Here is a 21,635-nt window from a genome sequence, read left to right as displayed (position 1 = left end):
TCTTCTGCAGATTGTTTCAACGTCGGCAACCAACGTAATCAGCTTACGACCTGGACGATTCTCCTCCGCTTCAAAATCATGAACAAGCGTTCTTATGTTCTCCTCATGCACTTATCCATGAAGCTTCAGCCTTCATGCATGTATGGCAAAAAATAAATCCTGCATCATCTCTTTCTTGTCTCTCCAAATGAGAAAGAGCTTATCGCAAACCTTCAAATCATTATTAGCCTGCCCCCAATGGTTAGTGACCCTTTGGTTTTGAAAGGGAAAAATACGGAATTTCGTTATTTTTTTGATTCGTTGGGGTGGGCGGTGTCAGCGGCTTCTAGTCCCGCAACAATCTCTACGGCGTCTTCTCATTCAGCTCTCGCTCCATTTACGCACTAGAGTCTCCACCTTTCTAATTTCCAGTATCCACCTCCCCAATTTGTGTTCCTTTTGTTCATCCTTAGTAGTCACAATCTTTCCACTCGCTACTTTCAAACCATCGCACGAGGAGAATATGTGGACCTCCAAGTCTCTAGCTACACAAGTGGAAGAGCTCACACAATGCTGGAAATTGAACGTCTCAAGAGACTTGCAATACTCTTTGTTGTATAGAATGTGCCTAGTCACTTTTAGGGTTGCAAATTTGAGAGTTACATCAAAATCAAGTTTAAATGTCAAAACTTTAATTTAGCATGGTGTATAAAACCGAGAGGAACCAAGACAAACAAAAATCTGTCTGAGTACTCATTTGGTTCAAGGATAGTTTGTTGCAAAGCATATAGACTCGCGCATCCTCTTGGCAATGAAAAGTTGAGAAGGTTATAGGCTCACCTTTATAAAGACCCCTGTATTTGTACAGCAAGACAAATGAGAGTGTTGATAGGAGATTGATTGTACACAAATGCAACAAGCCCGGAGTGCTTTTTGTATTGTGAAGTTTGGAATAAAGTTTTCCCACTTTTTGTGTTTCTCCTTCTCTTATTATTGCATGCATGCATCAATTCCAACATATGGTATCAGAGCAGTTCGACTTGTAGGGAGAGTGTTGCAAGGATTCTCTAAGTAGTCAAGAGTAGGTCTCATGCATTTGAGAAATCGGTATCTTCATGTGAAGAAAACAATTCTCAAGTCGTCGCCACGTTTTGAGGTTATCAAAGTTCTTAGACATCTCAAGAGACCTCAGAGCAATCATAGGAGGAAGGTTCCTGCAATCGACATACTTGCTGATCTGAGTGGACAATTATTGTTGCAATAATGGATGCGTGGTTGAAGACCACCAAGTCTGGTCTTCCAAATACCTCAGTGGTAAAGTTTGATGATATAAAATTTCCCTCTTGGCAATTGTTTGTTCGCAATACTATTCATGGAGAAGGGCTTGTAGGGGGTTGTGTCTAGCTTAGAGAAGAAGCCCGCAAACAATCAAGGGCTCGAAAAAATTCAAGCCTAGGATCTAAATAATGAAAATGCGTTAGGTCTGCTAGGTCAAGTACTTAGGATTATTTCCTTCATGATCATGTTGATATTGTCAAGACTGCTACTCAAAATTGGAGCATGCTTGAGATGCTATTCGGATCTAGAGTATGAAATTCGAAGATAATGTTGAAGCAAGAATTGTTTGCATTGCAAATGGGTGATGAAGATTCTCTAGCTATTCATATGAATAGAATGCACGCCATTATGAAGCAATAGCAAGCACTCAACATACATATCGAGGATGATGATGCTAAGGCTATTTTACCGACAAGTCTTCCATCAAGGTATTTGGAGTTCGTCACAATTCTGAGGCTCAGTTCAAATTCACTCACCTTTCATGATATTGTAGCTATGCTACTGAGTGATGAAAGACATGAAAAAATGATTCAATAAGGCGCAAGAGATCAAGATTTTCTCAGTACAATACAAGGCCAAAGGTAAGAAAAAGGGCTTTACATGCAACTACTATGGATGAGAAGGACACACTGAGAAAAATTGTTACAAGAAAGCTTTTGATCTGAAGTAAGGGATGAGCAAACAAGCGTGTCTAGTAGAAGAAAATGAAGCAAGTACATCTGCAACGCATGTCATCAATTTGGAGCATGAAAATAGTTTTACTTTTTGATTGAGAGTAGTACTTTTGCTATAGGTGGCAATTGTTTATAGTAGCTCATAGTATTCTGTGTTTTACCCCTTCTTGATTTATGGGGGGTATGTTACCTTTTGTGATGATTAGTGTGATCAGTAAACCTCTAAGGGGTTGTGGGCTTTGCTAAGGTTGAGAGGATGGAGGAGTTGTGCCATGTGGTAGAATCTAAAAGGACCTTCTACGCAGTTCCACAAGAAGGTGACAATCACCTTTTCTGAGGCATATGCAAGCATGGAAGGGTTGTGAGTCCTTAAGCTCTCAAGAGAGTTGACCATCACATGACTCTAGGGGCGGCTAAGGTGTCACACCTCTTCTTGCTACTGGATGGAAGCACTGGCATAGGTCTCTGCCTCTTGATGACTACATGCAGATCCTCCACGGCTTCTATATCAATAGCAACCTTGGAGCTATCGTTATTTAGCATGTGTGTGATGAGCTCAGAGTGCTAGAAGCTCATAGTTTTCTCTTGTGATAGGAGATTGATTGTACACAGATGCAACAAGCCCCATAAGGATGAGCATCAGTTAGAGTGAGTGGAGTGCCTTTTGTATTGTGAAGTTTGGAATAAAGTATTGCCACCTTTTGCATTTCTCCTTCTCTGATTATTGCATGCATGCATCAATTCCAACAATTTCCTTGCTCAAGTTCAGGCCTTCATCGAAGCAATGAATGAAGAAGAACCTATGCAAGCTGAGAATGAGGGCAAAGCTAGAAGGTTGGGATCACAAAGCCCCTCTTGCCCAAAAAAAGGACAGAAATATATTATTCAAGAGACGAACCCCAGGACTAAATCTTTGACCCCTCCAACCAACGATCCATTAGGAGTGCCCCTGGCCTTTTTCTCTCCTAGTAGCTTTCGTTTGGCACCACCTGCTACACCTTTACCTACATCTCCTAAAGTTATTAAGCCTCAAGCTCACTACAAAACACCTATCTCCTACCTATCCAGTGCATCATACAAAGTTTGGCTTGAAACTTAGAAGTCCTTGAACCCAACCTCCGAGCCATCTTGGAACTGGGGGGGGATTGGAGCAGTCAATCAGCCTTCTACATCAGCTATTACACAAGATCTTGGTCGGCCAAGGGAAAAGATAATCTTAGGCTCCCTCGTATTCTGAGCACAGGTCTTGTTAAGATGGTCTCTAATCTTGATATGCTGGCACCGAACAAGGAGGAAAGGAGGAGGAAGAGTAATCTTGTTTTGTTAAGGGTGACGATTTTGTTTTTACCTAGTGATCATGGTGATGTAGCTCCATATCTTTTGATATAATATAAACCCACATTTTTTAAAACAAAAAGGAAAAATTTTCTAAAATCTATATGGATGTATGTTCTAATGTCTAAATATTTCATGAATATTAGACACAAATGTACGATAGAAAATTTTGCTTATATCAAAAGATGATAAATTGTCATGTTTTCTTGCAAACAAAGTAGGGATTACTTTTATTTACACTTGCAAACAAAGTAGGAAATGTACTTTTATTTACACTAAGATTAGGAGCCAAATCACCATTATTGTCTCCAAATAGATCAAAGAAAAAATCAGATTTGTAAAGTAGTGAATTGATTTCATACCTTTATGTTTTATGGTCTTGTAATCTAAATATTAGAACATTTACAAATTAAAATCTAAAAACTAAAGACCCCTATTACATCTTAATGGTCGTAAACTCATCAAGAACTTAGTTCTTATTTTGGTGTTAGGAAATGAAAGAACACATGACGTTTGCATCTAGCATGATGGATTACATGTCCATACATAATTATTACCCAAGTTCCATAACCAATTTTGCTTTCATGGATAATTAATTTTATTAATGGTTGAAAAACGGAGTATATTGCCCCAAATTGTATGACCTATGGTGGTTTCATCAAGTATGATTACTCAAAGCATCAAGAAAAAATTGATATAAATATCCTGATTGTGTCCTCTTTTAAAACTTTTTGTCTTTGGAATGCTCACATGCACACTCCACTTTACACATTAAAGATGGTACGTACATAAGCATAAAGGAGGATCTCAAGTGGCATGGCACCTATACTTGTCTTGAAAAATGTTTGATACACCATAATAAAAAATTTGGTGGAAAATGAAACAAAACGAAAAACTCATTGAAGAGCTACTATAAAACATCATACATAATTTGCTCTCTTTGGAATGCTTCAAATGCATGCTCAACTCCTGCTCAACTATACACATGAAAGATTGTACTTCAGCATTAAGGAGGATCTCAAATGGCATAATACCTTGTATTTGCCTGGAAAAATGTTTGATTCACCACAATATAAAATCACTACTACACACGCATCCTATTGCGACGTTTACGTACCGACGATTAGCGCCCGCTTAGCGTTAATCGTCGGTATAAAAATCAGGTGTCGTAAATCGTCGCTATATAGCGACTTTTACTAAGCGTCGCTATATAGTGACGTTAGTAAAAGTCGCTATATAGCGACACTGAGACACTAAATTATAGCGACGTTTTACAGAGAGGTTTTTTTTTTTTTTAGCCTTAAAATTTATTTTCTTCCAATGACAAAATTTTTTAAATTTTCATACATGTTTGAGCTCATAGAGAATTAAAAAATGAGAGCATGTACATCAAGCCTTTGAAGCTCATATATTCATGTCCAAGTTTGAGATGAGAAAAATCAAATTAAATAAGAGCATTTACATCAACTGTTTCATCTTGAGCCAAGTCTAAGGTGCCAAGCAAGTCTATCTCCAACTCTATACCGAGTTGATCTCCTATATCATCATCGTACTCTAGCATCGTACGTTCACCTAAAAGTATTTGATCATCTTCTTCAATTAAGCTTAAGTGTGGTGATTGATCTTGACGATTGTTGTCTTCCTCGTCAATATCGTGATCTCCATCCTCCTCTCGTGCGATGTCATTATGCGCATCTTCCTCTTGCCTCATATGGTGATCTACATCTTCTTCGCTAGATTCATCAATTGGATCCGGCATTGGTAGTGGCATCTCCATATCCACATCTCGATCTTCAAAAATCTGCTTACTTCGTGGTGCAACTTGGATCACGTACCACCATCTTGGATCAGAACGATCCGGATGAAAAACCACCTATATTGAAGATGAAAAATCACGTGCCAAATGTCGTCAATTATATATATATCAATGGACTTAAAAAACGAAAGCTTCGACTAATTAAATCATTAGTATGCACCTCCTCACAGTGCTCGGGAAGAACAAAAGTATCACTTTCATCGGTCCAATGTTTGGTGGAGTCTATTGCAAAGAGACCGCTACCATCTTTTCTCACAGTTGCATGGGGACCGTTGTAAGTAGTTCTAAACCATTTTACATCAAGAATGAAAATAGTAAATCGTCTGAAATCAATTTCATAGATGTCGCGTATGGTTCCACAATAATCCAACTGTGAGGAGAGAAGATTGGTATCCGAAGCACTTGCTCGGCTATCTTGTGTGAAGTTAGCCATGACTCCACAATCATACGTGACTCTCTTTGAATCGATGCGTTCTACGCGAAAATGTCGTCCATATGACCATAATGCACTGTACTTTTTGTACTGTAAAAGAGCATCATTAAAACAATGAAGATGCACCTATTTTATAGCATATATTGCCACAAATAATTACTTAATTACATCAAGAGATAAGAAACTTACATGCACCATACATCCAGATGATAACTCCCGCTCGCGCTCGTTTATTGTCTCTCCATCACGTTCGGCTTTACGTATAGCTAGTTGTAGCCAATCAAGTGACATGTGAGTAGGGAGAAGAGCCAGATCTCGTGGATGTGGTTGTGATCGCCTGTACATTACTCTGAATCTCGTCCTTGCATTTATTCTTTCTGCTTTGGCCACTTCATATCTCTCAATCCACTTCTGCATCTCAGGGCTATTGAGGATACAAAACTTATTGAATTTCTCCATTTGCTCTTCGCTCATCTTTCTTTCAATCCCTTTTCCTTGGGGGACCTCGCCAATGATGCGATCATCATCCTTGTTGTGCCAAGCTTGTGGCATATCAGGATCCGTGGATGCAAGAAACTCTGTGATATATACTAATGACTCTTGCACAAGCCATCCCTCTGCCATGCTTGCTTCTGGTCTTGCTCTTTGTCTTACAAACCCCTTTAAAGTTTTCATAAACCGCTCGAGAAAAAACATCCATCGATTATGAACGGTACCTGCTATAGCCACCTCATCAACTATGTGCACAAGCAAGTGGACTTGAGTTGTCATAATGCTTGAGGGAAAGTGCTTCTCAAGCAAGCATACGGCTTCGATGGATTCCACCCTAGCCTTCTCGATGCTCGATATAGAGATCTCTTTTTGAGACATCCACCTATTTCACATGTCCATGCATATGTAAGATATTTGAGATATCCACCTATTTCACATGTCCATGAAGAAAATACATAATGCGAATTGATAGTAAGCATACCTCACAATACCACAGATCTTGAATATAGCATTTCTAACATCTTCTTGTAAGCACCCTTTTATTGTAATTGGAAGGATGAACTATCAAAGCAACAATGAAATCATGTCAACAATATAACATAATAATAATTACGCTAATGCATCACTATTATCGGTACACTAATTCTACTTAAAATACCTGTAAGACCTTGTGCCAATCATGGGACTTGAGGCCACTAAGCTTATTGTCCTTTGAAAATGCTCCTTTCAAGCAACGCATGTACCCTGTCGGTGTTTGAAAAGAGGCAATGTCTGCCTTGATCGCTGCCTCCTCCCTCGTAGAGAGGATCCACGTTGCTTTCGGGAGGACAACTTTTCCTGAAGCATGCACTTGGGGCCACAAACGAGACATCCTATTCATAGCACGCAAGTCTTCTCGCACTCCTCTCGAGTCCTTGGAACCAACCAAGTGTGCCCAAATGGTAGCCCCCACATTCTTAAAGATATGCATGGGATCCAAGAGATGATTGATTTGTAACTGACCCCAATAAGGAAGCTCGTGAAAGATCGATAGCCTCTTCATACCAGGAGGAGGTTCCTCTCCATTCTCCCTCCAAGCTTGAATCCAATCACTTGCTTTCAAATATGATGGTGGTGGATCAAGCTGACCTCCACGTGCGAGATGGTCGAGCGGAAGGTATCGATCATGACCTTCATAAACATTTTTCCTCATGTGTTTGGAGTAGCGTGCAAGCGATTTCAGAGCGGGTCCACAAACAAGACAAGCATGGTACCCACTTGTAACAAGCCCTGCACGCGTGCATGAATATGTTAGTACAAGACATGCGTGCAAAAGAGAGTAAAAAAAGCATAATCCCTCATTGTACATGTAAAGGCATAACCACGTACCTGCGCACTCTCCATATCCTGGGTAGTCATGCACGGTCCACATCAAGATACCCCTGACTAAAATATCATTGGTATGCCTAGGAGCTCTGGAAATATCAAAGACCTGCACTCCTCTCCATAATATCTGTAACTCCTCTATCAAAGGTGCCATGTACACGTCCATGTTTTTTGCCTTGTACTTTCCTGGCACAAGTAGTGCAAGCATGAGGTGTCCCTTTTTTATTGTTAGCCATGGTGGGATATTGTAATTCACCACGACTATGGGCCATGTCGACCAAGATGTCGAGCGTAACCCGAAAGGATTCACGCCGTCCATGGCTAGCCCAAGATGTAAGTTGCGTGGCTCTCTCGCAAAGTCCGGCCACTGATTATCTATGTGCTTCCAAGCTGCACAATCTGCGGGAATCCTCAATGTGTGATCAGTGGACCGATGAGATGCATGCCATGTCATCAACTCCGCTATGGATTTGCATCGAAACATGTTGTGTATTCTTGCAATGATGGGAAAGTGTCTTAAGACCTTTACCAGTATCCTCTCACCCTGCAAGTCATCTCTATATCGTTGTTCCCCACACTTTGGACAACTAGCCAAATCTCCATGCTCACGACGAAAGAGAATACAATCATTACGGCAAGCATGGATGGTATCATAATCCATACCCACCATTGTTAGCATCTTTTTCGCTTCATCTCTTGATGCGGGCATGGTATTTGGTGCAGGCAACATCTTTTGGAGCAACCTATGACAAAGACACTATCCAAATGATGATTCTCAAAACAAACAATATCCAAATAATGAGTCAATCAAATTAATGCAAGGGCTAACCTCATTAAGGCCGAGACACTTGTATCCGACCACCCATACTGTACTTGTAGATTCAAGATTGAGAGACAAGCACGTAGTTTAGACATCCTAGCACCCTCGTACAATTGTGTTGATTGCAACTCTCGCATTTTCACCTCAGACTCTGACATCACGTGTACCTGGGATGTAGTGCCCCTAAAAATGGAATCCATCATGTCGACCATACCCTCGTCGTCATCTGGGAGACTATAGTCTTGTTGAAAGTGAGAAGGTATATGTGTACCCTCGTCACCCTCGTCATCCTGTCATAAGCTCATTCGTGTAAATAGAAGATCTTCTAATTCCGGGTATACAATAAGATTGCGAACTTAAATAGCTTTGACTTACCGATGATCCATCAACATGTGCAACACCAACGGGGGGTACTGGTTCCGGCTCCTCCCCATACATCCGCAAGTGGCGCATGATAATACGACGTTGATGTCGTACTTCTCGCTTGCAATGAGTGCAATGACAATATAACCTCTCCGTAAGCCACTTCGTGCTCCCGGGCGTTGGCGCATCATCGGATGAGCTTCCACTCGTCCCTTCCATCTACACTTATAAAACCAAAACATAAGCATGAAGAGGAGATGTACACAATTATGAGCATAGCATGTTTAATTTGAGCTTCTCTTGAGGCTATATAAAAAGAATGACATCGCTATATAGTAAGGATTGAAACAAAAAATCCTATATAGTAAGGCTATGTAGTAAGAGGAGATATTGACAATTATAGGCATAGCATGTTTGAGCTTCACAAGAGGCCACATTAAAAAATAAACAGTAAGCGTCGCTATATAGCGACGCTCTGTTCCGTCGCTATATAGCGACGATTTTAATTTAAAACGTCGCTATATAGCGACGCTTTAAATTAAAAACGTCGCTATATAGCGACGAATAAGCGTCGCTATATAGCGACGCTGTGGGTTAAAACCCGAAATGCCGAAACCCGCGGCGTTTTGCTCAAAGCTTTCCTAATCTCTCAAGTAAGCTCCCCAAAATCTCCTCCCACCTATTTTCACTGACCTCCCATCTATTCCAAGCAACCTCCTACCCTATTTCCCACTCCTCACCCTTCTCCTACCTCTTGTGCACCCTCTCTCTCCTTTTTCCCTCTTTGGTTTCCAGAAAGAAAGTTCTTCAAAAAGTGAGTTTCTTTCAACAATGTAGGTTGTTTGTTTGTTAGCCTTGGTTTTGTGAGTGTTTCTACTTGTATTGCTAAAGTTTTAAACTAGTTTTCATGCTTGATTAGAAAGGATTCAAACAAAAAACGAAATTTCAAGAAAGAAAGAAAGAAACTCACCTCTTCTTCCTGTATTTCTCTTCCTTCTCTTCCTTCTCTTCTCCTCAATCTCCTCCTTTCCTTGTCTCCTCAATCTTCTCTTTCCTTGTCTCCTTTCAAGAAGTTGCTTTTGTGATCTCCTCTTTCCACTAACATCTTATTTGAAAAAATGGGTTGTTTTCTCTCTTTTGTAGGGCCAGTCCACTACACCGAGCGGGACATACTCTCTCTTTTGTGGGCCCAGTCCACTACACCGAGCGGGACATACTTTTAGAGGTAAGTGCTTCCTCTTCTTTCCATTTAAGCTTTTTGTTATTTGCATTGGCCTGCAGCTAGCGCCTTAAGCGCTAGCTGCAGTGATGGGCGTAGGAACCCTCTCTTCCCCCTTCTCTTTTTCTCATTTTTCCCCCTTCTCTTTTTTCCCTCTTCTCTTATTCTCTCTTTCCCCCTTCTCTCTTCCCCCTCTCTCTTTTCCCTTCTCTCTTTCCTTTCCCCCTTATTCTCTATTTCCGCATCCCTCTTATTCTCTTATGCTTATGCTTCTCTCATTCCCCCTTCTCTATTTCCCCCTTCTCTCATTCGAATAAGCTCTTTTTCCGCAAGAGCTTATGCAGAAATAGAGAATGAGAGAAGCATATGCTTCTCTCATTCTCTTTTTCCGCATAAGCTCCTTCTCTTTTTCCGCATGAGCATAAGCATAAGCTCATGCTTATGCTCATTCATGAGCATGAGCTTATGCGTAAGTTTCCGCATAAGCTCCTTCTCTCATTCCGCATAAGCTCCTTCTCTATTTTCGCATGAGCATAAGCATGAGCTTATGCTTATGCTTATGCTTAAGCATAAGCTCATGCTTATGCTCATTCATGAGCATGAGCTTATGCGTAAGTTTCTGCATAAGCTTATGCGGAAATAGAGAATGAGAGAAGCTTATGCTTCTCTCATTCTCTTTTTCTGCATAAGCTCCTTCTCTCATTCCGCATAAGCTCCTTCTCTATTTCCGCATGAGCATAAGCATGAGCTTATGCTCATTCATGAGCATGAGCTTATGCGTAAGTTTCCGATTAAGCTTATGCGGAAATAGAGAATGAGAGAAGCTTATGCTTCTCTCATTCTCTTTTTCTGCATAAGCTCCTTCTCTCATTCCGCATAAGCTCCTTCTCTATTTCCGCATGAGCATAAGCATGAGCTTATGCTTATGCTTATGCATAAGCATAAGCTCATGCTTATGCTCATTCATGAGCATGAGCTTATGCGTAAGTTTCCGCAAGAGCTTATGCGGAAATAGAGAATGAGAGAAGCATATGCTTCTCTCATTCTCTTTTTCCGCATAAGCTCCTTCTCTCATTCCGCATAAGCTCCTTCTCTATTTCCGCATGAGCATAAGCATGAGCTTATGCTTATGCTTATGCATAAGCATAAGCATAAGCATAAGCATAAGCTCATGCTTATGCTCATGCATGAGCATGAGCTTATGCGCAAGTTTCCGCAAGAGCTTATGCGCAAGTTTCCGCAAGTTTCCGCATGAGCTCCTTCTCTTTTTCCGCATAAGCTCCTTCTCTTTTTCCGCATGAGCATAAGCATGAGCTTATGCTTATACTTATGCATAAGCATAAGCATAAGCATAAGCATAAGCTCATGCTTATGCTCATTCATGAGCATGAGCTTATGCGTAAGTTTTCGCATAAGCTCCTTCTCTCATTCCGCATAAGCTCCTTCTCTATTTTCGCATGAGCATAAGCATGAGCTTATGCTCATTCATGAGCATGAGCTTATGCGTAAGTTTCCGCATAAGCTCCTTCTCTATTTCCGCATGAGCATAAGCATGAGCTTATGCTTATGCTTAAGCATAAGCATAAGCTCTATTTCCGCATGAGCATAAGCATGAGCTTATGCTTATGCTTAAGCATAAGCATAAGCTCATGCTTATGCTTATGCTCATTCATGAGCATGAGCTTATGCGTAAGTTTCCGCATAAGCTCCTTCTCTCATTCCGCATAAGCTCCTTCACTATTTTCGCATGAGCATAAGCATGAGCTTATGCTTATGCTTATGCTTAAGCATAAGCATAAGCATAAGCTCATGCTTATGCTCATTCATGAGCATGAGCTTATGCGTAAGTTTCCGCATAAGCTTATGCGGAAATAGAGATTGAGAGAAGCTTATGCTTCTCTCATTCTCTTTTTCCGCATAAGCTCCTTCTCTCATTCCGCATAAGCTCCTTCTCTATTTCCGCATGAGCATAAGCATGAGCTTATGCTCATTCATGAGCATGAGCTTATGCGTAAGTTTCCGATTAAGCTTATGCGGAAATAGAGAATGAGAGAAGCTTATGCTTCTCTCATTCTCTTTTTCCGCATAAGCTCCTTCTCTCATTCCGCATAAGCTCCTTCTCTATTTCCGCATGAGCATAAGCATGAGCTTATGCTCATGCTTATGCTCATGCATGAGCATGAGCTTATGCTCATGCTTATGCTCATGCATGAGCATGAGCTTATGCGCAAGTTTCCGCATAAGCTTATGCGCAAGTTTCCGCAAGTTTCCGCATGAGCTCCTTCTCTTTTTTCGCATAAGCTCCTTCTCTTTTTCCGCATGAGCATAAGCATGAGCTTATGCTTAAGTTTCCGCATGAGCTCATGCTTATGCGTGAACTTATGCGGAAATAGAGAATGAGAGAAGCATAAGCTCATTCTCTATTTCTGCATAAGCTCATTCTCTATTTCCCACTCTATTTCCCCCTTCTCTCATTTCCCCCTTCTCTCATTCTCTATTTTCCCTCATCTCTTTCCCTTTCTCTCATTCTCTATTTCCTCATTCTCATTCTTTTCTTTCCTTTACATCTTCTTTCCCTCTTATCTTTCCCTCTTCTTTCCCTCTTTCCTTTCCCTCTTCTTTCCTTTCCCTCTTCTTTCTTCTTGCCTATGCCTATGCCTAAGAGAATGCTCATGTTTGTTTATTTGTTTTCTGTTTTCGTGTTTGTGTCTATGTTAGACATGGGATCACGTCGCTCATCGGACGAGTACGGACAGCCTCGCAGGAGGAGAGCTCACGATCTATATGCTCCAGAGGACTTTGATTCCTCTCAAGCGGCTACCCCGAGGACTACCCCTGGTCCGACTCCTCTCGGTCCTAGCACTGTGACTACCCCTGGTCCGACCCCTCTTCCACGTAGCACTGCGACTACCCCTCAGGGGACTCCTTTGCTAGCCGCGCATGGCTTTGTTGGGACTCCCGACGAGTTTGTAGCACAGATGAGCGATGAGGAGGCAGCGAGATTCTTCTCTCTGCTCTCTCAGAGGACCTCCACAATTCCTTCCCCTACACCGACGGGTGGACGTACAGCCCAGCCATCCCCTCGCGCCCCTTCGACCGCGGGATCATCACCTGCGCATGCCTCTCGCAAGGGAAGGAAGAGTAGGATGGGCGGCTCATGTTGTGCTGACTCAGGAGATGTAGACGAGTCAGCACACTCACGCTCCTTTAGGTCTCCACTTGGTCCGGAGACACAGTATCAGTCAGATCCCTTTCCCTCTCCTACTCCCACAGCTACTCCTCGATCCCGAAGCGGTCGCGCAGCTTCCACTCCTTCAGACTCTGCTACCGTCAGTCCCCCTTACTCATCAGGGGATCTCTCCTATCAAATCACATCTGCCGGAGAGATAATAGAAGACAAAAAGGGCAAAGCAGTGATGGCCGCCATGAGGCGGTTGATGAGTCATCACTTCAAGAGCGGCATAAATATCGATTGGTGGTATCAAGATGCCCAAAAGAAGCAGGCGGTGATCGATGAGTTAAAACAAAGATATCCTAATCCGCCAAATGTGGAGTTTAATAACAGTTATATGCTCGAGCGCATGGGTTTGGTCCTAAAGCATCGCAGATCAACCATGCGTACTTCCATTACAAAGGGGTTGGCTAAACCCAACTGGGCAGACAAAGCTGATTGGAAGTACTTCAAGAAGCAACATAGGGACCATCCTGAAATGTTCGAGGGTCAGAGGAGGGCTACGAAGAGACGGCTGGATGTCGTAGGTACTTCGCACTTTGGTGCAGGCGGACGGTATGCGTTCGAGGCAACCGTGGTAAGTTTACTTCTTTCCATTTAATGTATTGTTCTATTTGTTTTACTTACATATTACATGCACTTTAGCTAACTCTCACTCTCGTAAATTGGATCCACAGCAAGCTACGATGGATCGTCTTCCTACGGATGCAGAGACACGGCACGCATTTCGGATAGGAACCAAGCCGTGGTTCATTGAGCAAGAGGCAATGGGAGCGACAGTCGATTGGGCTGAGGTGGCTGCTCGCATGGTATAAGTTTACTCCTACTTGTAATCTCACTTTTTAATTTAAGTTCCAATCTAATTTTCGATTTATATGGTTCACTCTCAGGGTCAAAGCTCAAGCGTCCCATCATCAGAGACGAGCGATCAACAGGGGCAAGGATCGGACGCAGGTGTCGATGATGAGGGAGAAGACGCAGGTGTCGGGGACGAGGGAGAAGATGCAGGTGCCGAGGACCAGGGAACAACCCAACAAGACGATTCGGATTCGGATTCGGATTAGTAGTGGTAGTAGCATTTTGTATATCCGCTCGTTAGAGCAATTTTGTATCGCCCTTTCACAGGGTAATTTTGTTTCAAACACAGTTGTATATGTATATGCATTTCTTCCTCATCGTTCACAAGAACAATTTTGTATCACCCTGCAAGCAAGGGAAATTTTGTTATAAAAAACTTTCTTTTGTAATTACAAAAAAAAAAAAAGGGTTAGTGGGGCTAAACAGGGCCAAAAGGAAGCCCTGTTTAGCCCCACTAACCCTTTTTTTTAACTTCTGTTAATCGTCGCTATATAGCGACGTTTACCAGTGTCGCTATATAGCGACGATTAACAGAGTCGCTATGTAGCGACGTTTGCATCGTCGCTATATAGCGACGTTTTCATCGTCGCTATATAGCGACGATTAACAGCGTCGCTATATAGCGACGGTTTATAGCGACGCTCCTTTTCCGACGATTTTAACGACTTTTATAGCGACCTTTGCGCCCGTGAAAAAAAAAATTTTAATGTAAAAAGCGTCGGTATTTCCATTGGAAAATGGCCTATGCCTTGTAGTGAATTTGGTACAAGATTAAACAAGATGAAATACTCATTGAACAGCTACTATAAAGCATCATACACATTTTGGATCCAATTGCTACTATAATGAACCCACTTTCGACCCTCTTGAAATACCTATAGACTCCTATGATGCACTTTTGACTTTAAAGACCATACCACCTTTATATAGATGATGCATGAGCTATATAGATACTCACAAAGCTTAGCTTATAGAGACTCGATGCATGTTCACATTAGATGAATGACGGTCAAGGTTGTTCGATTGTTTCTGTCATTATTTCTTGTTAAATTAAATGTGGCCATGGCATTCTACACCTTTTGGGCATCTAGTAGGCTTTCATCTTAAATGATTTATAAGACGTATCCTTTTATATTGCACCTGATCTTATTCCCCTTACACCAAAATATTCTTTAATTCTTTATTTGGCATGTTTTTATTTCATTTTTACTAGCAATCTTGACCTACAAACGTGTTCAAATTCACACTTAAAATTTTACAAATTTTGCTACCAATAGCATACTAGTCAAAAGTTTTGGATATAGCCATGTAAGCTTCATGACTTATAGCTTGCAACACCACAAACTGTTTGAAGAAGAGGACTTTCATGCCTTTAGTGATTCTTGCAAGATGAGTGCAAGGTTCTATTGGCTAAGTATGATGATGAAGGCCTGTGATTGAGTAGCCATATGTATCCGCTATGTGGTAGATATGCCATATGTATCCGCTATGTGGTAGATATGCCAATTTCTAGGGCACAAGAAATATTTTTCTCTCATTTTTGGGTTTCTATGACCTCTTGATATTCTTACAGCAATGAAGGTGATGGTTCTGAGCTGAAGCCTTTGAAGATATATTTTCTTGGAAGTATACTTTGTTATGCAACTTCAGACACTCTCTAGAAACATTGTTTTCTTATTTTGGTACTCTATAGAAAGAAGCCCAAAAGCTTGTGCACTCATGAACAATGACCCATATATATTTTAGAGGAAGTATTATGATTTTTACACTATTTTTCATATACTTATGCCTAGTATGATGCAATCTAGTTTAGTTTTTTGTGACAATTTGTCAAAAAATGGCTATAAATTGCATTTTAGAGCCATATCTTTGCCCAAAAATCCTTGCATGCACCAAAATTCTGCCAAATTTGCAAATTTCTCCCAAAAAAGTACATTGTCAGTTATAAAATCCAATATATTCATATAGCCCAAAGACCATATGGATATTACCTCACAATATATAGTCTCAAGTGTAGTGCTCTTGCCCACTAGACCACTTTATTGATTCCTCAGAATCTCCTTAAATTGGCACGTCAATTTATTGACGGCTTTCTTTTGGTCTACTAAGACATCTTTGCTTTTTCTCAATCAATGTTTCCTTGTCACCATGTATTGTTTACCATAAAATCTAATAGAAAAATGTTGTTGGGATGCAATACAAATGGTATTGAACCCTTGACCCTGGTGTATTTGTGATATTGTTACAAGGACTGTATGGATGACAAGGTAGATGGTGGTGTAATAGTTGTTGATGCATTGCAAAACCTCCCCTTTTAATTCATCCTCCAATTTATCTAAGAAGGTGCATTCAATAAGCTAGTTTTTAAGCACTGATTTCAACACTGTTGAGTGCAAGTAGGCTGAATTAGCACCCAATTATGGCCAAAATGGCATTAGTTTTTGTATATTCCACATGAACAAGGGTTGTGAATTCCAAAAAATTACCAAACCAATTGAGGAGCAATTGAGTGATGGATAAAGATGAGACCCAACAGGACATCATGGAATAAGCTTTTGTCACATTTTGCCACCATTTCTCCCAAATTACTCAAACCCAATAAAAATCACTACGGTATGAAGGCTCCTAGAATTCATACATTTTTTCATTTGATCTTGCATACTATAGGTCTATAGTAATCTATAAGTAGCTCATAGAAGACTACATATGATCCCAATAATGCACCCACCCTCACAAAGGAGTTTTGAAATATTACACGTACAAATATTACACATTCAAATGTGGAAATTAGTGCTATTGATTTGAAGGTTTTACGAGAAGTTAAGTTGAAAACCACAAAAAAATTTATTAACAGCTACACATGGGATGGGTGATTTGTTCTCCAAGGTAGGGCAAAAGGATTTAACAATAAATTTAGAAGAACAAAATCCATGGTGTTTGATGGTGTAAGAATATGCCTTTCAAAAAAAATCACTATAAGAGACAACAAGAAGATACTGACAACATATAGAAGGTAGTTTTACTTATTAAATGCTAGCTAGCTTGATTTATAAAACCCATCTAAAAAAAACTTCATCATTGAAAGAAAAAAATGGATTACATATAAGAACCCATTTTTAATTTTAGTTTGCTTAATTTTAAGTTTTTAACTAATTCCAATACATCCCACGATTTAATGTTGATCCAAAATGATTTTGTTGATTTGGAAGGTTGTGTATAAATATAATTGAAGTATATCTTAGTCCACCTTGATTCATGTCCTATTCATTTTCCCAAAAATAACATTTATACCAAAAATGTATAGTTCTAGGCGAGAATATAATGCTTGTATTGTCATCCTAAGTAGACATTCAGGTAAGCAATAACCATTTCCATTTTCTTGGCATACATAATTAAGTGTATTCAATGAAATGTTTTTGAAATTACAAATTCTTAATGTGTATATTCCTCCTCAAGTCCCACAAAAGTCTTTTATCTCAACACTATTTTGCAAGATGCAGCAAGCTTGTCTTTCTCATGGTACATCAACCTTGTTTATACTCTTGGATATGATGTGGTTACTATGATACCAATGAGAGCATAGTAGATATCCTAAGAAACTAATGAAGTTGGAGATAGCAAGGAACCAATAAAAGTAATCAAGCCGCCCATTGTTAAGGTTATTTGCTAGCCATCCATGATGAGACCCATGACTTGTCCACCTATTTATAGCATCCACTAAAGCACTACTCAAGAAAAATCCAAGAGAAATAGTACTAAGGCAAAGGCCTGTGCCCATGCTCCTCATACCATGAGGTGATTCTCTATAGAAAAATTCCAACTGCCCAGTATATGCACAGGCCTCTCCAATACCTACAAGCACATATTGTGGGGCTAGACAAAAAATGCTCATAGGAAGTACCAAAGTAGTGCTACTAACAGTCCCATGTGTATGGGCTATATTAAGCCTCTTCTTCTCCACCACTGCTGCTACAACCATTGCAATTAATGAGAATACTAACCCCATACCAATACGTTGAAGTGTTGATATGCCTTGCTCACATTTAGTCACTCTCTTTGCAAATGGCACGAGTACTCGATTGTAGAATGGAATTGTTAGTAGAATGCCCAATTGCATAAACACAACTAATGATGCTGGGGGAACTTGGAACTTTTCCCCAAGTGTTCTATTCAAAGTTGCAGCTTGCTCGATGGAGAATGTCACCATTTGTGCATTAGCTGTCCAAAAGACTATAGTACTGGCAAGAATGGGGAGTAAACGCATTACCATCTTTACTTCTTCTACGCTTTTAAGAGAAGATATCCTCCAAGGATTTTTAGCCAAAGCAAATATGTCAATTTCCTCGTGCATGACAGCAGCTTTGTCAAGGAACCTGAAAATTTCATGAATACTAGGCATGAGAGTCAAATAGATGCATTTACATACATTTAGGAGATCCTTTTTAACACCATATTTAAAATTATTTATATTGTGATTTTGAATTTTCAATGGAAGGATTTGATCTATTAACAATAGAGAAAAACCCAAGGATACCCACACAATGCACTCAAATACCACTATTTCATTCTATTTTTTGCCTTTACCCTTTCCCACTCTGAACAAAGGCAAAACTAGTAGAGAAGTACCCAAGAGTAAAGTAAGGGGGCAATATAGGGTGCTAGAAGCACTATTCCTTTCTCTTTTTACCTTGGCTGATCGTGACAAGCAAGAGGTAGACAAAGCTTGAAACAAAGTGTGCACAAAAAGAAAAGGCAATGCATTGCAACGGAAAAGCCATATGGGTCACTAAAGGACCTATTAGAACTGCACTCGTAGAACTTGAGTCTTTAAGGGTGACCTTAGCTAACCAAAACGTCCTTATTAGTGACCACACAGTGCAAATAGAACGAAGACTAAGAAACTACTAATAGAATGACCACACAGTGCTAATAGAACGAGGACTAATTGATTCATGCACTACTCAGAAACTAAAAAGAGAAAATAAGATTGATAGTGAGTACAAATACTTACAAGAATTGATTTGTATGGGAGATTGAGTCGATGGGCTTGGATAGATCAGATTGATTATCTTGGTAGAGATAGCTGAGATCAGGAGGCAGCTGCAGATTTCTGTTCCTCCACGAGGCTACCATCACTTGAGCGATTTGAGTGAGAGGACTTCCCCTGGGTGGTTCCAATCTGTAGATTTTAGTCCCCCCCACGAAAATTCCCAACGCCACGACCATGCAGCCTGCACACACACCATATCCCACCCCCCTCCCCACGTTATCTTGCACGTACACCAGCACCGTAACCGCTAGGAGTGCCCCCATTGCTACCGCGATGCAGAACCAGTTGAAATATGACTGCATCTGTTGCCTCTCCTTCTCGTCTCTCTCGTCGAACTGGTCTGCCCCTAGCCCTGATACGCTCGACTTGATCCCGCCCGTGCCGAACGCTGCTAGATAAAGAGATAGGTACAAGACCGCCAGCTGCTGCGGGCTTGCGGGAGCGCAGGATTGACTGCCAGGCGGGTCGCAAGAAGGTGGCCTGAAAACGCTTAGTGATGATGAAAGCGTGAGCAGAAGGATTCCCTGCAAGGAAACGCCACCGATGATATTTGTTTCCCAGTCTCTAAGCAACTCTTGACGGTTTAAATTTCGGATGATTTGCTTACCAACACGTGGATGCAAGACACGACAACTATTGTAGAGTAACGACCAAGGTAAGTATCAGCGATGAAGCCGCCCAACAGACAAGTGAGGTATGAAGTTCCCAAGAAATTGGTGACTATATTCGCAGATTGTGGGATGGGTAAGTGCATGTCGTTATGCAAGTAGGTAACCAGATTTAAGCCTATCCCGCACGTTGCCAATCTTTCGCATACCTCCATACCTGGCCATTGCAGTGAACGAAAATTGGAGTTAACGCTGATTCCAGAACAAACAAATAGTACATAGTGCAATGTCATTTGCCAGTGCCCACGAGAGTTCTAAGCGCCATACATGGTTTTCTTCCTTTTCAAGCATTAACTCTATACATTCCGTAGGCTGTGCGTACTAATGGTGCGACTAGAGGACTTACTGAGAATTAACATGGCTGCTCTCCATCCGCCCGTCTCCTTCTCGATCACTGGATATAATTCAGTTGTGCCATTAGATGCAGGAGTCCCTACAAGCTCCTTAGCATCCGTTCCTTTACCTTCGACAAGCTGCAAGCTGGAATGCTGGTTGGAAACTTCCATGCTGATCTCTTACCAGTGAAAGCTCCACCGCACCTCAAAATTCTCGTCACACGCAACTGGGCCGCCCTTCCCTTCGCCTGTCTGATCACATATTTATACACACACAGGGATAGAAAAACACATGGACAAACACACAGGGACGCAAGCTACGTGTATAAAAGCCTCTGCAAGCTGTTATCAACTGGATCTGGATGCGCATCGTAGAGATTTGCATCGCCGCAGAGAGAGCACCACGACGAGCTGTAACCGTGTCCACTTTAGATATCAGAAGATGAGGCATGGAGGTCATGTACAAGGGATGTGACAGGAAGGTGAAGCGTGAAAATCGAGATGAGCATGGGTTTGGAGCTAGGGAGAGATTGTAGCGAGATTGTGCAGGAGAATGATAATGGCTACGAGGCATCACAGCTGCCTAATTTGCTTGCGGTTCGCATCCTCCCAGAGTTGTGAATGGCTGCGAGTGGAAAGAGCACCACAGCCGAAATCATAATATGTATCCCTCAAATATATACTTTTCATTCACAAAAGAAGCTCTATACACGTTTATAAACAAGGTTTTTCCTCAAAGCTTAGCCTCTCCCTTTCTATAACCAAGATATTTTCTAAAAGTGAAAATCCCCTTTTGCCTCTGGCCGGTGGTTCGCATGACTAGACATTGCCCTTGGCCCCATTGCGACCGCACTACCCTCCCCGAAAGGACTTCTCCCCACCTTGTCCTCGTCCACAAGTTTTTCACTCACAACTCATGCACTCCCCAAAACTAATGTGATATCACTCTCACAATCACTTGCTCTTCTTCTTCCTTAGCATCCTCATCCATCGATTATGAATGTTATGACATGTACATCTTCCTTATCTTCATTAACCTCAATTCATAATTTATCTTTTACAAACCTTTTTTTTAACTTTATAAATTGCAATGCAACCCTTTTAAAGATTATTTTTCTTTTAAATTATGTGCATGCTTTATGTGTGTTTAAGTACAAGATTGAGAGAGAGAGGGGGGGGGAGGGGGCAAGGGGGCAATTACACATGCACGCACATACGTGTTTTTGATTCCTTGATTCTTTAACTTTAATCTTCCATCTCCAAAAGTCCCACATTGAGATACATGTTTTTAATTCCTTGATTCTTTCACTTAAATCTTCCATCTCCTAAAGTCCCATAATATTGAGAATTTTGTACTTCTCAATATCTATTCTAGTACATGCCTCTATACAACAAAGATAAATGTCACATACCAAAGGTACACATCTACCAACTACACATCCTTTTTGGGAATATAAACAAGCTAGGCACACTTTCGTAAAAAGACAAAGCATCCTCCTTGTATCCCTTCATAAATGAGGATAAGAGTCATTGATACCCTCTTCAAAAATGAGCTTTAGCTATCATCAATCATTACCATCTCAAGAAAGGGTGAGTCCTGGTAGCCCTATGCCCTTAGAGTCCTCAATTGCACATTCATAGTTTAAAACACTCTTGTA

At 40.9% G+C, this 21,635-nt stretch overlaps 1 protein-coding gene across 1 annotated transcript; it reads right to left on the bottom strand.

Annotated features, from left to right (window-relative positions):
• Window positions 1-17,377: 17,377 nt before the first annotated feature.
• Window positions 17,378-20,203, bottom strand: LOC147897594 (protein NRT1/ PTR FAMILY 6.2-like). The gene is made up of 4 exons (XM_087380247.1): window positions 19,989-20,203; window positions 19,582-19,799; window positions 18,936-19,498; window positions 17,378-18,297 (listed from the first exon to the last, which is right to left on the bottom strand). The coding sequence occupies exons 1-4, from the start codon at window positions 20,146-20,148 to the stop codon at window positions 17,439-17,441; spliced, it is 1,800 nt and encodes a 599-aa protein (XP_087236373.1). The 5' UTR covers window positions 20,149-20,203; the 3' UTR covers window positions 17,378-17,438.
• Between the last annotated feature and the right edge of the window lie 1,432 nt (window positions 20,204-21,635).

This window comes from Dipteris shenzhenensis, chromosome 10 (genome assembly GCF_047967505.1).
Source record: "Dipteris shenzhenensis isolate YYH24624 ecotype China chromosome 10, Dip_SZ_1.0, whole genome shotgun sequence".
Taxonomy (NCBI): Eukaryota; Viridiplantae; Streptophyta; class Polypodiopsida; order Gleicheniales; family Dipteridaceae; genus Dipteris; species Dipteris shenzhenensis.
The sequence above is the reverse complement of the archived record's forward strand: the minus strand, read 5'-3'. Positions and strand labels throughout refer to the sequence as shown.